The sequence below is a fragment of the Leuresthes tenuis genome, unplaced genomic scaffold (genome assembly GCF_036924035.1).
Source record: "Leuresthes tenuis unplaced genomic scaffold, fLeuTen1.0.hap1 SCAF_15, whole genome shotgun sequence".
NCBI classification, from domain to species: domain Eukaryota; kingdom Metazoa; phylum Chordata; class Actinopteri; order Atheriniformes; family Atherinopsidae; genus Leuresthes; species Leuresthes tenuis.
The window spans coordinates 3,333,330-3,349,642 of NW_027325369.1; the positions used below are offsets into that span (position 1 = coordinate 3,333,330).

At 39.5% G+C, this 16,313-nt stretch overlaps 1 protein-coding gene across 1 annotated transcript; it reads left to right on the plus strand.

Moving 5' to 3' along the window:
• Window positions 1–553: 553 nt before the first annotated feature.
• slc39a8 (solute carrier family 39 member 8) lies at window positions 554–15,746 on the plus strand. The gene is made up of 8 exons (XM_072364735.1): window positions 554–1,265; window positions 1,934–2,096; window positions 8,203–8,372; window positions 8,538–8,660; window positions 10,873–11,034; window positions 11,989–12,196; window positions 13,555–13,739; window positions 15,356–15,746. Exons 1-8 carry the CDS (start codon window positions 1,041–1,043, stop codon window positions 15,500–15,502), a joined length of 1,383 nt encoding a protein of 460 aa, XP_072220836.1. The 5' UTR covers window positions 554–1,040; the 3' UTR covers window positions 15,503–15,746.
• Window positions 15,747–16,313: the final 567 nt, after the last annotated feature.

Below are 16,313 nucleotides of genomic sequence, written 5' to 3' on the forward strand. Positions count from 1 at the left end.
AAGCTTATTCAGCAGTTAAATTTTAAAAAAATTAATAAATATAGGATCGAAATAGAACTGGTGCACAGCACATATTAACTCAAAGTTATCTACTTATTTATTTATTTCTAGTGCTAGTATGCTAAGTTCATTCTCAAAAATAGTTGACAATCCCAAAAAAAGCTTTTTTTTTTAAAGTTTTTTTTTCAAACAAAATTTTAAGAGCCTGCAGGTAATACTTTTAACAATACAGTCAATATATTTGATATTTAAGACCATACTGACCAGACAGGGTACATAATAATGATTGATAAACCCCTTAACTTCTTTGTTAAGGAATTACATATTTATTTTCCTCATTATTTGTTGACGGTTCCAGGTTATGAACAGCATCAGCATCGTGTCAGTTTTGGTCAGACTTTGCGTTACCTTCTACCTGCATTGATCATCAGTGGCCACCAGGGGGCGACAGAAACCTTCCTACCACAACTCAGAAGTTTATATTCTTGTTTTCTTTTCTTTTTTTTCCCCTCTTCCAGCTGTTATAACAGACGGAGAGAGAGCAGCAGACGGAACAACGCTGAGTTTCACATCATGCCGGCGCTTTCCACCTAATTGTTTTCCATCACATGCACATGCTCCACTCCTCCTGCACTTCTGTGTGAGAGCACGTTGCAATTTAAGTGAGAAAGTATGTCACCAAAGAAAGCGCAGGAACAGTGACTGCATGCACGCGGTCGGTCACCTCCATTTTTGACTCAATGGCTGATCTTTGAACCTCATCTACCTCAGATAGTCCTGATAGACCACAAGGAGCAGCACAGCAGCAGGAAGAGCACGTCGAAATAAGACATTCAAACCGGATAATTAAAAAACTTCAAAGCCAAAAAAAAAAATCTGATTTCTTCTGCCATGGAACTGGCTGTGCCCTGCGTCCAAACTTCGCGGATATCCTGATTTTTAGAAGAAAAAAAAAAGATTTGGGTTGAGTAAAATGTTCTGATTGCAGCAAGAGCTGATTTTTACTTTTCAGGAGAAACTTTAACGATAAAAACTCGACAATGTGCAGTCTAAAATGGGCTGCTGCGTGCGTTCTGGCGTTCATTGCAGCGTCCCAGAGCGTAGCAGTGATTCACCGGGATGGACATGTTTTTCTGGAGAACATTCTGCACTATTATGGCGAGAATACATCAATTACCACAGAGAATCTGGGAAATCTGCTGCTGTTGATCTCAGCCAGAAGATCCGAGTTAATAAGAGAAGAAAATCCACTGGAAAACAAAGAGGTACATGTATGACCTTGTTACTGTGTGATGCTGTTTTCAAAATTAAACTTTGGATCGATCAGTTTTATGTGAAGCTTTATCCAGTTATTGAGGAGTCCTGGTGAAATGTATCATGATTAGTATAGCTGTTTTTTTTTTCTTTTCTTTTCATGCTGATTTCATTGTTATATGAAGTTTTTAGAACTTTTTTTTAGTACATTTTTCCATTTGCAAAGCAGTAACTTAATGCTTGAAGCTTTTCAGTAGTAGTATGTGTTTTATTTGTTCTCCTTAGTTACTTATGACTAAATGTATAGCTGTTGATGAGCATTTGACATTACAACTTCCATTTTTCTTCTCTTTTGTCACATCACTTTCGCTTGTATGTGTGGTCAAAGTCAACGAATGCACACTTCTGCTCACAAACAACGTCCGTGTCTTGAAATGAGCTTTATGATCACATAAAATTACATGTGTATACCTTAAATAACCTTAAACTCAACATTGTTTCTGCCTTTCTCCAAACATTTGCACTTTTTCTTTTATCCCCCACAACTGAGAATGACAGAGATTGCAGTTTGCAGATGCAACACGATTTTCTCAGATTAGATGCAAGGCGAGGGAATAGCAACAGGGATAACTTGAGAGGCAAATAAAAAGATGTCTGCTAACATCTTCCTGCCCCTCAGTGTCCCTCAGTGGAGCAGATTCTGTCCCATTTTGGGTTCAGTAATGTCACGGAGCTGACCGTGGGACATCTGGGGAGGATCTGCCCCGCTGTGTTGACCCAGGTGTTGCTGCCCTCTTGCCCCCACACCACCCCCGAAGTTCTGCCGCCTCTCGACTACTCTGGTGAGTTGCTTCATCCCAACGCTGGTTTATTTGTCAAGACTCCTGCAACCCAGATAATTTGCAGGTCGCAGGGTTTGTTGCCTTGGAATTAAATATGTAGTAGCACTTTGATCTGCAGTGACTGAACTACTCAGATCTTTGGACTTTTCTGTGAATATTTCTTTCTTTTTCTTTTCTTTTTTGCTCATAGACCTTTAAGGAATTGAGAGGATCCTGCTTAAACAAAGAAAATATTTAGAAAATTGCAACCATGATGTTTTTTTTAAATACAATTACAGGAGAATAAACAACTGATTTAATAACCAAAATGAATTTCTTAAAAAAAATCCAACTGTTCTTGGGATCGTGATGTCCACATTGAGAACCACGAAAGGTGTACCACGTAAAGTCATTAAATTGGTAAACTTTGAAACTGAACTTAGACATCTTGGATTTTCCTGATCTTTGTAAGTTTAGTGATTTCAGCAGAGCGTGGCAATGTGATGACACGTTAACAGTTTTCTCATCTCTGTTATCGAAAACACATCACGATACCCCCGCTTTAGAAAGAATTCCATGTACATGCTGTTCTAAAACTGTACAAAAAACATTGCCTCCCTCGCTGAGAAGTCAGCTCTCTAAGCAGATGACAATCTCTAAAGAATGAGTCATCGTTAATGATTTCTTCTGCAACAGGTTGCTGGCAATCTGCTTAATTTTCAGCTCACCAACCATTGTCAGACCGACGGGTGCATTTGCAAATAATCATTTTTATCTTTTTTTTATCAGTTTTATCGGTTAATCTTTCAAAAAACTTAGAAACCTTTTTGTATTTAAATGTCCAAAAACAGCACAAAATGATGGTTAAAAACTGCCTGTGGGAGCAGCTTCATGTCTTTTTTTTGTTCAAGCCCAAAGATTGTCAGTTTAGGGCAAAGGAGCCGTATTCGCCTTGGGTGAATTTCAGAGGTGAGAACTGTCAATGCAAGGCATTTACAATTTAATGAGTGACTAAATTGATTAAGTGACAAATAACAGTAGATAGGTGATCTGTGCCACGGACGTTGAACTGTTAGCTGAGAGTTTCCGTCCTCATTATCTAAGGGAGTTCACCTATGCGATTTTTGTAGCGGTGTATGTCTCACTGCTGCCGATGCTGCGTGTGGCGTGCTCTGCTCAGTCATTGCCAGTCCAAGAACACAGCACTCCAACGTGCTCATGTTGATCTCTGGGCAGTTACACCTCATCTGCTCCACCTTTCCAACATATTCCCTTTAAGCTTGGACTGATGTGCCCTCACTGATGCTTCTGAGGTGGCATTGGGATTCGAAGCTGATCCACAGCTGATATCGCTGCATTATTGAGCACGGTTTACAGGAACCGGTTAGCCTGACTTAAAGCTGACTTGTAGAATGTATGTAAACATGTGAGCTAGACCAAAATTGTACAAAATCAAGCCTCTGAAAGCTGGACCAGCACATCCATGTTGTGCAGTCAGGATTCTAATTACACTTGCATTTAAACACCAGACTCAACTGGGCCTGGGAGCTTGAGTCAACTGTGCATGTAACCGGGCTTGTTGCCTACCTGAGAAACAAACCAGTTTGTAAGACTGAAGGGTTGTGTGTCTGAGAAGGTGGTCAGAACCAAGGGGGACTGTACTCCATCCATTTCTTCTCTTTCTACACTCCCAATACTGGCACACTCACTGACTTGGGCTGTCCTTTAGTAAGATATGAGTAATGTTAGTGAAACATGCATCTTTGTGAACGGACAAAGCTGAAGATTTTGGTAACAGAAGCTCTCTGGTGCCTGTAGTTTGTTTGTAGTCTTGGGTATTATTGACCAGTAACACTTGAGTGTACTTTGATTGCATGCAGGTAAACATTTTGACTAACAGAAGAGGAAGAATGCACTGATCAAAATGTGATCTGAAAGCTATCAGCTACCACATGATTACAATTGAAATAACTTTTTTTTTTTTAAACTTACAGACACATGAAAAAGGAAGTACTCTGCGATGAAAAATGATTTGGACCTACAGACTTACTTACATCCTCAGCTGGACCACAACACATGTACACCTTCTATGCCTGCACCCTATCTCTACTCTGTCACCTCTGACATAGTCAGACTAGTGGGTTCCTTCTATGTAGTTTATTGTTAGCTTTTATATAGCTTGTTATATCTTCATTTGTAAGTCGCTTTGGATAAAAGCGTCTGATAAATACAGAAACAGTTTTATTTCTTGACAAAAATGAAGTCCAATTGTGAAACATGAAGAACACCCCATGATTAATTTGTTTGTAGACCCACCTTTAGCAGCAATAACTTGAAGTAGCTGTTATCTGTATCACGTTACCAGTCTCCCACATAGTTTAAAGGGGAACTCTGGTATTTTTAAACCTAGACCTAATGTCTGGCATGAAATACGTTTATCTAGTCACTGAGAACAGTTTGGCGAAAGTCGGCGTTCTTCAAAAGCTATTTAGAAAACTCACGATCGGCGTATATCCATATAACGGAGTGAACAGGGCTGGGACGATACAGCCTATAGCTGCTACTTGCAACTATAGGAGAGCTAACGGAGGGATTTCTACACAGGCACTCTGCTGGGACCACTTCATCCACACGCCCCCCTGCAGCACAGTTTATTCACTCCGTGCTCTGTGACAGTCAGCTAACTTCACACAGAGTTTGCTACTGATAGTTTTGTGCAACATGGCAGGATATTTATCAGATTTTGACAAGTGAAAGACGACTTTGAGTAAGATGGACGTTCTTACCGGAGTGAATGAGCTGTGCTGCAGCCATGCTTGTGGATGAAGTCATCCCAGTAGACAAGTGTGTAGAATTCCCTCCGTTAGCTCTCCTTTAGCTGCAAGTAGCCACATAACAGCAGCTATGAGCTAACAGAGCTATAGCACACGTTCGTTCATTCATTCATCTTAAAGTATTGGTGAAATAAAGACAGATAATGCCTTATTTAGCGGCTGCATCGTCCCTGCCCCAGTTTTCTAAATATCTTCCGAAGGACGCCGACTTTCACCAAACTGTTCTCAGTGAGTAGATGAACGTATTTCATGCCAGAAATAAGGTCTAGGTTTAAAAATACCGGAGTTCCCCTTTAAGAGAAATTCTGGCATTTCGGTCAGATTAGGGTGCAGACTTTGACTAGACAGTTTCAACACCTTGATTCTTTTCTTTTCAGACTGTTGTAGATTTGCTGCTGTGTTTGGGATCAATGTCCTGTTGATTAGCTAGTTTCAGCCAAGCTTTAGCTGTAAGACAGATAGAATAGAATAGAAAAATACTTTATTCATCCCCCAGTGAGGGAAATTCAAATTAGTCGAGTAGCTTAAAAAATTATGAATATTTACAATGATTTCATAATAAACAACAACAATAGTCATAATACTTATCAATGACGAAATAAATAAATAAATTTGATAAGAACATGTCAGCAGTCACTGTTAAAAAGCCTTATGGCTGTGGGGACAAAGGACCTCCTGAACCTCTCAGTCCTGCAGCGCAGTGAGATGAGCCTCTCACTGCAGCTGCTTCTCTGTCCTGCCAGGATGCTGTGGAGAGAATGTTTATTATTCTGCAAAAAAAATATATAATTTCCTCCTCATCCGTTGCTCCACCACAGCACTGAGAGGGTCTAGTCTTCTGCCTACAACAGAACTGGCCTTTTTAACCAGTTTGTCCAGGCACCTCCAGTCTGTAGTGCAGTGGCCTCACATTTGACTCTAGAATACTTTGGTATCCAGAGGAGTTCATGGTGGACTCAATGACTGCAAGGTGCCCAGGTCCTGTGGCTGCAGAACCAGCCCAGATCATCAGCCCTCCACCACCGTGCTTGACAGCTGGTATGAGGTGTTTGTGCTGATATGCTGTGTTTGGTTTCCTCCAAACGTGCTGCTGTGCATTATGACCAAACATCTCCACTTTGGTCTGGTCTGTCCAACATGCTAACTGAGGCCTGTAGAGTCTGAGATGTAGCTCTTGGCTTTTTCACCTTGGGGTGAACTTGCTGGGACGTCCACACCTGAGAAGATTGGCAACTGTTTTGAATGTTTTCCACTTGTGAATAATCTTTCTCTCTGTAGAATGATGGACTCCAAATTGCTTGGAAATGGCCTTATAACATTTCCCAGATTGATGGCCAGCAACAGTTCCGTCTCTAAGATCATTGCTGATGTCGTTCCTCCTTGGCATCGTGTTAACACACACCTGAATGCTCCAGAGAAGCAAACTGACACACTTTCTGCTTTTATAGAGGTGCTCACACCTGCTGGTAATCCATTAAGGTAATGAAGTGCATTTGATTAGCAGGACATGGCTGCTACTTCCCCTCTTAATTCATATGTAAGCAGAAAAGTTATTTTTAGTTAGTTAAATAGGTAATTGCACAGTGTAATATGTTATGTTATTTTTCATCTGGTGTTGCTTTTAACCAATTTTATTTATTTTTCCTGATATATAACACCTTAGAATTGAAAGAGCATTGTACATTTATGTGACAATTAAAGTATACCCCCATTCAGACCTGAGTTTAAGTTCGGACCTGAGTTCGTTGGTGGGACTAAATCAGGTAGCCCTCCTCGGTTTTCAGGCGCCTGTCCTATCAGATGAGGCGTTCTTTCATTCCGGCACATTGGAAAATGGTCCTTCTACAGCTTCTACAGCTGCTGCAGCTTTTAATTGTGTTGTGATGCACAAAACCTTAGAGGTGAAAGAGGACGTATTTCCTTTTTCTTTTTCACATGACTGTGACTGAATTCAAACAATGACTAGAACACAGAACAGGAAGTCTTGGCCTGGATATCCATTATCTGGGTAGCTGCACAAGAAGCCCAGAAACTTTGGTAACTCCAGAGCCTTAAGCAGCAGACTACAGCTGACAGTTTCCCAGATTACTAGAAACATAACACCATTTTGTTTCGTAATTAGGGTTAGAATATTGAAATTTAATTGGTACCCTTTATCAGTAATGTCTAAAGGGTTTCAAATGGTCACTCCATGTCATTCCCCTTCGTCACTGTGTATTTCCTGCCTCCATTCAAGTCAGCCATGTCCTGTGGTGCACGCCGACCTGCGCTGACTCACTGAGTCATTGACCCCTCCGTACTGCTGATACAATTACAGCAAACTGTGACCGTGTGTTGTTCACAAGTCATGCTGTTGCTTCCACTGTGTTGAACAAAATCTCTGCTCTCCAAATGAATAGCAATGTGCGTTTTGTTGAATCGTGCATATTTACAGTTTCCTGCACTGAAACAAAGACGGAGACAAGGTTTTCAAGTTTGCAAAGATGTAAAGCATTGTTATTTAGCTTTTAAAGAGCTGGCTCTTGGGAATAGAAACACCATATAGTTGTGTTTGAGCTTATATACATCTGTGAATGCTATGTAATGCTTTAAGCTGTGTGGAAGAGACTTTTACCCTGAGTTGAGCCTTTCAGGCAGGAGTCATTGTGTTGTGCTCCCAGCTGCATGATAGTTCTGTTACGGATTTAGTGTAGGCAAAGGAGGCATGAGTTTCATTGCAGCCTGAGAGTATGGTGACCAGTGGATGTCTTTAATGACATCAGATCTTCTACAATGATTCATCTTACTCATACAAATAAAAATGTAAATATTTGTTGTTTGAAACTCATTCTTTTGCTCTTACATCTCTGTGGAATGGAGAAAAAAAAGGAAAATATGTAACAGCATTCAACTTGTCAGTTGTTCAGTGGAAAACAGGAGAAAAAACTCAATCATCAGTTAGATGATGCAGAATAAATATTTGATTTAACTTTTACTTAATCTGGAAGTATCTTGATATACATGATTTATTTTTTACAACAAAAAGGCATGTGTTTTATAGTTGCAGGTGATGCATGTTCTGTATTTACATTACATGTACCACAAAAAAAAAGCAGGATCTGAAAAAGATGACAGGATAAAAACTTTTCTCACAGCCCTCATGGAGCTGTATTTGAATATGTTGCCTTAATTTCTCATATAATGTCTTATTCTCATGTTTACACGAAAGATCTGAAGAAAATTCAAAGAGAGAAACTCAAGCGTCAGTATGTCCATTTATTGTAACTGTTTATCCATCATTTGTGTCCCGACAGTGTGGGGTTATGGCTTCCTGGCTGTCACCATAATCAACCTGGCGTCCCTTCTTGGTCTCCTGCTGATCCCATTCACCAAGAAGTCTTATTTCCCCAAAGTGCTGACCTACTTCATTGGCCTGGCCATCGGGACGCTCTTCTCCAATGCTGTACTTCAACTCATACCAGAGGTCAGTTAGATTTGGGGTTGACAGAATGTAACCTTTAACCTGGTCAAGAAATTCAGATTGTGAAGATGTTTAAATGCTTCATAAAATGCACATTTACATATCAGTTTGGAAGCATGAAACAAGAGATGTTTCATGGACAGATGGAGTGCTCTTGTTAATCCACAGGCCCTGGGTTTTGATCCTAAAGCAGATGACTATGTGGGGAATGCAGTTGGGATATTCGGTGGCTTTTACCTCCTTTACTTTGTGGAGAAGATACTGAAGATGTTTCTCCGCATAGACAACGAGGTAAGACCAGAGTGCAGTTAGTGAGTTTATTAGGTAGATGGAGATATTCCAAAGAAGTAGGGCATTCATTTTTTTTGTTTTATCAATTATTTCATAATTGTTTTATTTGTTGTTATATTCTGTTTCTGTTTGAATCCTTATTAATGTGCATGAAAGCCACAGGGTTATTATGATTATTATATCACAAAATAGAACCCCGATATTGAAAAGCTGAAAATACAGCTAGAAATGTAAAGAAAAACTGATTAGGATCAAAGGCAAGGTTGCTTAGACTTTCATGTCAGTGTTTATTCATGGTTTCCTGAAGATGAATCATGATGACTTGTCATCAGGCCAAGGTTGCAAAACTAATGATATTCCCAACAGTTTTAGCTGCTTGTCATCCTAGAACAGTTAATTTTGATGATCACCATCCTAAATATTATACCTTTTTAGTATGACACCATTGGTAGCTCCTCGGATGTAACGATATGGAAATTTTGATATATCCATAATAGTGACCAAATGATCACGGTTAACGATATTATCGCAATATTCTTAATTGATTTACAAATGTCCATATATTGAACACATTTCACGAAAATCTTGTGATGATCTTGCGTCGGCTCCGCTTAGTGGAGCACACAAAGCTGACAGTAGACTGGGTGCCTTCGGTTCCGTTTCATTTGGAGACACTTAGCAACACAGCTGCTAACGCGGCTAGTAGCTGTCTCAAAACAAAAACGGAAAACGTTGCATTTTAGGAGGAAAGATACGGTTTGGAACTTTGGTATACATCATTAACAAGTTATCAACAAATTACACAATCTTTCTAAAGCCAATGTCCCTCACATGATGTATTTGAAGTGATGTTTGCTTGTCTTACATTGGCTGTAAAGGTATGGATGATGCTCACGGCGATGGGCCAGTAGATTTGTAGTGTTACTGCCTTTTTTCTTGCATGTTCTGCAGACAGGATATTTGTCCTCCACCAGTTGTCCATCTGCATTCTTAAAAAACCCAAGATATGCCCAGACCTCGGATTTTATCCTTTTAGTGGGTTAGAAAATGTCCTGCGGGCTGTCAGCGCTTTCCGCCATGCTTTTATTGTCGATGCCTACGTTACAAGCTACGCATTTACGCAAGACACAGTCGAGAGTCACTTGCAAAACTTGGATGAGGCTGTTATTACATATACGGATAATCCACCATGATAAATGGTTTAATTCAAACATAAACAGTAATCTTAGTCGTTTTGGAGCCAAAAGTGATGACATTTGCACAAGAAGATTCATGTCCTTTGGCTACGTCCATCCTTTATATACAATCTGCAGTGCCCAAGAGTCTACAGAGTTTGGGACAGTTTTTAGTGCTGTCGCTGGACTTAAAGTGTTGGAGCTTAGTTGTCTGAATAATTTTTTTGTGATCATAACAAATTTTGGTGTGCTGGAAATTGAATATTAAGACCCAAAGGGACAATCACTGTCAGCTCAACGAATATACATTTGTTTCTGTATATGATCTGTATTTATTCTTTCAGATTTCTCCATATAGGCTACATGTCATTTTATGTATTATTTTTTTTAATTCTTTTGATTGTTTATGTCTGTCTTCCTTGCATGACCACAGGCACTTTATTCCAGCAGTCTCCTCAAAAACACTTCCTCCAACTGTTTGACATGAAAGGCTGCCTCTCAGCACCAATCAGCTGTGGCAGCTCTTGTCACATTAACCTACACAGCAATAAACCTTGTTCTTAGTTGTGCTTTATCTTATGAGTAGCTCATCCTTAAGATAAGCTTGTAAAAACAGAACTTTTATCTGCAGTAATCATGTGGTTGATAGAGATTTGCTGTCCACAACATTCCACTGTCAAAGAGCAGATTCCATCATGGACATTAGGGTGTGTGTGTGTGATATGCACAAACTGGAAAAGCAATTCAAAATATTTTATGAGCATCTCCAGAGGCACTTGGACAACGTATCCCACACAAGGCTGGCGAGGCTATTTTACGATCACTTTGCTCTTGTTCCATTTCATTAATTCTTTCTGCTGTATTAATCTGGCTCAAACGTGTAGTCCTTCTGAGTGGTTTATCGAGCTGTTATCAGTGACCTGAGATGGCCAGTTAATGTTTAATAGGGATACTTCTGTGTCATATAGAAGAATCTGCTTAATTTTGCTGTGGAAATGTGTCTTCAGCTCTCTTTTCTGATGCCTTTGTATTTTCAGCATGGCCACAGCCACTTCACTCCTGCAGAGCCACCTCAAGAAAACTGTCTCCACAATGGGGACATTCAAGAAAAAAAGGACTCCATCAGCATCACCACCATTGCTACTGATAGGAGCAACCCAAACCTTGAGTCCCCGCATACAAATGTGTCCTCTTCCCAGGTACCATTTTGCATTCAAGTCTTCCGTGTCTTTGAAATTAAATTAATCAAGCTGTACAGTAAGCGCGTAGTTTATTGAGCTGTTATCGCCGACGCTGCCAATTAGAGATGCTGTTAATGTTTAACTGTGATAATTTTTGTGTCATATGAAGGAATCTGGCTTTGAAAGGCTTAGAATACTACACAAACAGACGATGCAGTGGGATCAAGCAGTGAAACTAAGCTGCTGGGTTGCGATCCCTCCCATCACTGTAAATGCGGAGATTGTCTGGCCTGGACACAAAGACTCCTTGTTTGTCCATGTCTTGTAAGAGCTCTGTTTTGTCTCCACATAGTAACTCCAACCAAATGCCAAAGGCTCCGTTTGTATCCGTCTCTTCTCAGATTTCCCGTTAGCAACACTCGAGCCATTATATTTGTAGTTAAGTTATTTTTTTTGCAAATGAAAATATTTCCTAAACATCGTTGATTGATTGTTGTGATGCCGGCTATCCCCCAGGTAAATCAAATTATGATTAAGTCAAAATTTAATCACCCTTTAAGCATTTAGGAAATTCCCATCAGCACCAATGCAGCTAGACCGATTGATTTTCTTCATCAAAGAGCTTTGACACTTTGAAAGTTTCTTAACTTTTGAATTCCTGACTGTTAAAAATCCTCAGTATTCCTCAGTTTTACTCAGGTCCGAGTGTGGTGTACTTCCACCTTCAGACTCAATCTTAAACAATAATTTTTACTCTAATTTGTATTATTGACAGCATTAATAAATAGATAAATAAATAGATAAAGTGATAAGATACTTTGAGGACAATGTTAACCTCGCTTTTTATTTTCTGGATAATTTGAACTTTCTCCTGTTATCTTTTCCACCAAATCCTTGTGTTTGCACACAACTCTTTGATGATGATGATCAAACAAGAGCAGTGGCCTTTAACCTGTCTTGTCACTCTTCCAGGATGTTCAGGCATCTGGTGTGATATGCCACTGGTTGCGTGGCAAGCACATCAGCAACATCAAAACAGTGGCATGGATGATAACGCTGAGCGACGCACTGCACAACTTCATCGATGGGCTGGCCATCGGTGCTTCGTTCACAGTGTCCGTATTGACAGGGTTCAGTACGTCCACGGCCATAGTGTGTGAGGAGTTTCCCCATGAGCTGGGTGAGTGTTGAACAAAGAAAAATCATACGCGATTCAGTCTCTGTGTGAGTCTTTGGAAAATTATTCTGTGCATCCAAACATTGTTCGCAGCCATAGAGTCTTACCTTTAATTGGTGGGTTTGGTAAAATCCAGTCCATTGAAATCATCTTTCAAGTATTAATATGGCTTTAAAGAAACTCTGCACCTTTGCTACATTTAGCATGCAGGGGTGTATGAATATGTTAAGTAGACCCATCTCACCCCATCTGCATAATTTCAGTCTACCCAACTCTCCCTCTGGTCCACAACTTCCTCCCACAAGGGGAAAGGTAATAGCAGCAGTTAGTGTGACAAGACTGTATTGTTGTTGGTTGTTTTTCCCGCTCTTTGACATGTATTTCCTGTTAGGCAAACTACTTCTTCTGAATTCCAACGCTTGCAACTAAGCCTGTACTGTCACACTCCGGTGACCTGATGATCTGGCTATCCTGGCTTTTTCTCAAGCCAGTCTATGGAAACATTTCTAAGTCGTGTTCCTGTTTTGCCGTCAAATTTGCTTTTTCATTAATTTCATTAAGTTTTTCATTAATTTCACTAATTTGCTACATGGTGATTCAAAATAAACGGAAAGTTGTATCCAGACTTTTGAGTGGTACAGTACATTGAACAGCAGGTTAAGAGACAACAACTTGAAGGCAGACTTAAATTGAGGAGTTCCAATAAATAGAATCACTTGTTAGCCTGCTGATGATGTAGCATTGGTGAATGGTTTCTTACGTTTCTTATGGATGAAACTTGTCTGTGGAAATCTGTGATTTTGACACTATTGTTGCTACACTGTAACTCTCAGGTAAAAATGTTCAAACATAGCTTTGGCCAGCAATTTGCCCAGCATACGGCAATGTGAAAACGTTTTTAAAAAGTATAATTGCTGTAAGTGGTTGTTAAACTTCTATGAACCAAATCGACACCTGCTTGACAATCTGTAGACTATTGCCAAAGTGATTTCTTCCCACAAATCTTGTCTTTGTGTCTACATAATGAGACAGATATTTTCATGAACTTCAGAGACAACAAAGACATGTTTAGAGGAAGCATGCTATATACAATACAGTGAGAGTGAGGGCCATATGAGAGCTTCTTCAGCCCACACATGATGTTTTTTTGTTAACACTGTACGGAGGTTTGAGTGTCTAGATGAGTACTTAGAGATAATACCAGATTCTTGCTAAAATAAAAAAGAGATGAAAAAACATTATCCATGCATAGTCATATTACAAAGCAGTTTTACTGAGTAACTGCATGGAAAATTTCAAGATAGTAAAAAGTATAGAACGATTTTCAGTCTGCTTGTACTAATATTGTGCTCCCTTCGCAGGTGACTTTGTCATCCTCCTGAATGCTGGAATGAGCATCCCGCAGGCCATTTTCTTCAACCTACTGTCAGCAATGTCGTGTTACGTTGGCCTCGTGTTTGGCATTCTGCTTGGAAGCAGCTTTGCCCCTAATGTGATATTTGCCATTGCAGGGGGAATGTTTCTATATATTGCACTGGCAGACATGGTGAGTTGGTATCTGGACATGTTTTAAATGTTCTCTGTTTTGAGAACAAATCCCATTTACAATGAAACAGCATCTCCTGCATTGTCTGACAACTTATTTGAGGCGCATGTAAACAAAATTAACTTATTCTTATTGTAAACTTTTCGAGCGCCTGTTACGTGGCTTTTTAGCTCATTGTTTTTAGTTTCACTTCTTTGTCCAGAAATATTCAGCTGTTTTCACTGGTATAAAGTTCTTCTTAACTCTTCCTGCTCGTTACTCTAGTCCAGATAGAATTACTGGGAACAATTGTGGAGCTTTTGTCAGCAAAAGACAAAGCAGCAGTCGGTGCACTACACATTGGTAATATTATTTAGTATTGGATTTTGAAACTGATAACTTTCTAAAGTTATACGGTATCTACTTTATGTTAGGTGCTTTTGCTGTTGTGGTTGTAGCTTGCGGTGCTGCTCTCTTGTGGTAACATTTCAGGCCTGCAATAAAGTCAGTAAATGATTGATGTTGCAAAATGAAAAGACTCATCACGGGGGGCATAATTCTGCAAGATGTGAATGAATGAATGAATTTATTTTAAAAAAGAAGTGATTGGTAAACAGTAGTTGCAAAAAGAACAATCCCAAACAATCTCTACATATTCACCAGTGTTAGCTCAACATCGCATTATACATTCATATCTAAATTTGAACATGAATAGAAACTAATAATAATAGTAAAATATAAATAAAAATTTTCCACTTGAATAAACTTGTAAGTATATATACCTTCAGCTATGACATTAATTAATGCAATTTGTCTGAAAAGGGGTATGAAGAAGCAAAACTTATTTATTCATACCACTTATCCCTCTAATTGCCCTTATAGTAACCTTCCTGTTTGATTTCTGTGATTTTATCCAAAATTCACAAAAAAATATATATATCCATATATATACACATACATACATACACACGTACCAAACTATATTCAGACCTATATAACAACAACCCCACAGCAGGCCCTTGTGAGACAATCCCACCTAAATACACAATCACACCCTTGTACAGTAGCACTCAGAGTACAGAGACCCTCCCCAAACCCCCAATCATCTGTGTCACAACCCGACACCACAGTCCCTCTGTCGGCCCCCTCGCCAATCCCAACCCTGCACCCCGCAGTGCCAGGAGGAGGACAAGGTCCCTGAGACCCCAGCGAACCAGCCCGGGAGTGAAGTGCAGATACCACACCAACACAGGCATCGGAGGCCCCCGTACCAATGCCAGAGAGCCAGCCCAGGCGCACCCAACCTCCCCCTACCAATACAGAAACCCATGCCAGTACCGCGCCCCACTCCAGCTCACCGAACCCATCTGCATGGCAACAATTTGAGCAATAAAAACACATTTGAATTTGCCCCTTTATATCAATGAGCCCCTGTATATCAAGATTTGAGTCCATAGGCATTATTGTCATTGTCAGTTTTGGTCTTTTCATTGAATTTGTTGACGATGATAAAAAAATATTCTTCTTGATGAGACTGAAACTTTGACCAAGTTTTGACTTGGTTTTGTCCATATCAGTTGACCCTGAATTTGTTTTTATTATATGACAACATAAATTCTTGTCATTCCTCATTTCAGTTTCCAGAAATGGACAGCATTGCAAAGGGACACCAGCAAACCTCCCAAAAGTTCATCTTCTTTCTGATCCAGAACGCAGGACTGCTCACTGGGTTCACCATCATACTGCTCATCACCATGTTTGCAGGGGAAATTAACCTGGGCTAGAAGGAGACGGGAGACCCAACCTGAAAAGAAATGGTTGCAGCCGGACTCGGTTTCTGCCCGCAAAGCTGGGCAGGAAAGTGAATGTAAACTGAACATTTTGTAAAAACAAAACCAAATGTTAGACGGTAAAAAAGTGTACATGTATACTTTTGAACCATCAATTTAGTGACATGTTTACTCCATTAAAAAAAGGGGGGAAATCTTTACAATCACCTTGTATAAAATCTAACGAGATTTATTTTAAGAAGACAATAAATTATTTTTTCAGTCTTCATATATTGTGACATTTTTTTTTTTACATTTACCTCATTGATACTGTCGATAATAATAAATGGACACTGGGTACTTTAAGTACCTGAGGAAAAAGGAAAAACAACAAAAAGCCTTAATAAAATTTAAAAAAAGATAAAAACAAATTTCACATCCTAATGCTAACACTTGCCCTCTTCAAAACGATTCTCTTAGCATGAAAACCACTGATTTGCATGTCACTGAGAAAACTTTACATATGATTTCTAAACATAGCCTCCAGAAATTCCTTAAAGTCTTTTCTTATTGTGAATTTTTCCGCAATATATATATTTTCCATGTATATATTTGATGGGTTGAATAAGTCCACAGATTTGTGTCATGTTTAAAATTTAGACCTCGTAATTATTTATACACAAATAAAGTCGTCTGCTTATTATGAGGTTGCCAAATAGTTAGGGTTCCAGTTTGCGCTAAGTAGCCTACCAGCAGTGGAGGTATGCAGCTTCATTAAGGACGAGTTGCTTATGCTATTGTTTCAAGAAACTTAAAAAACAACTCG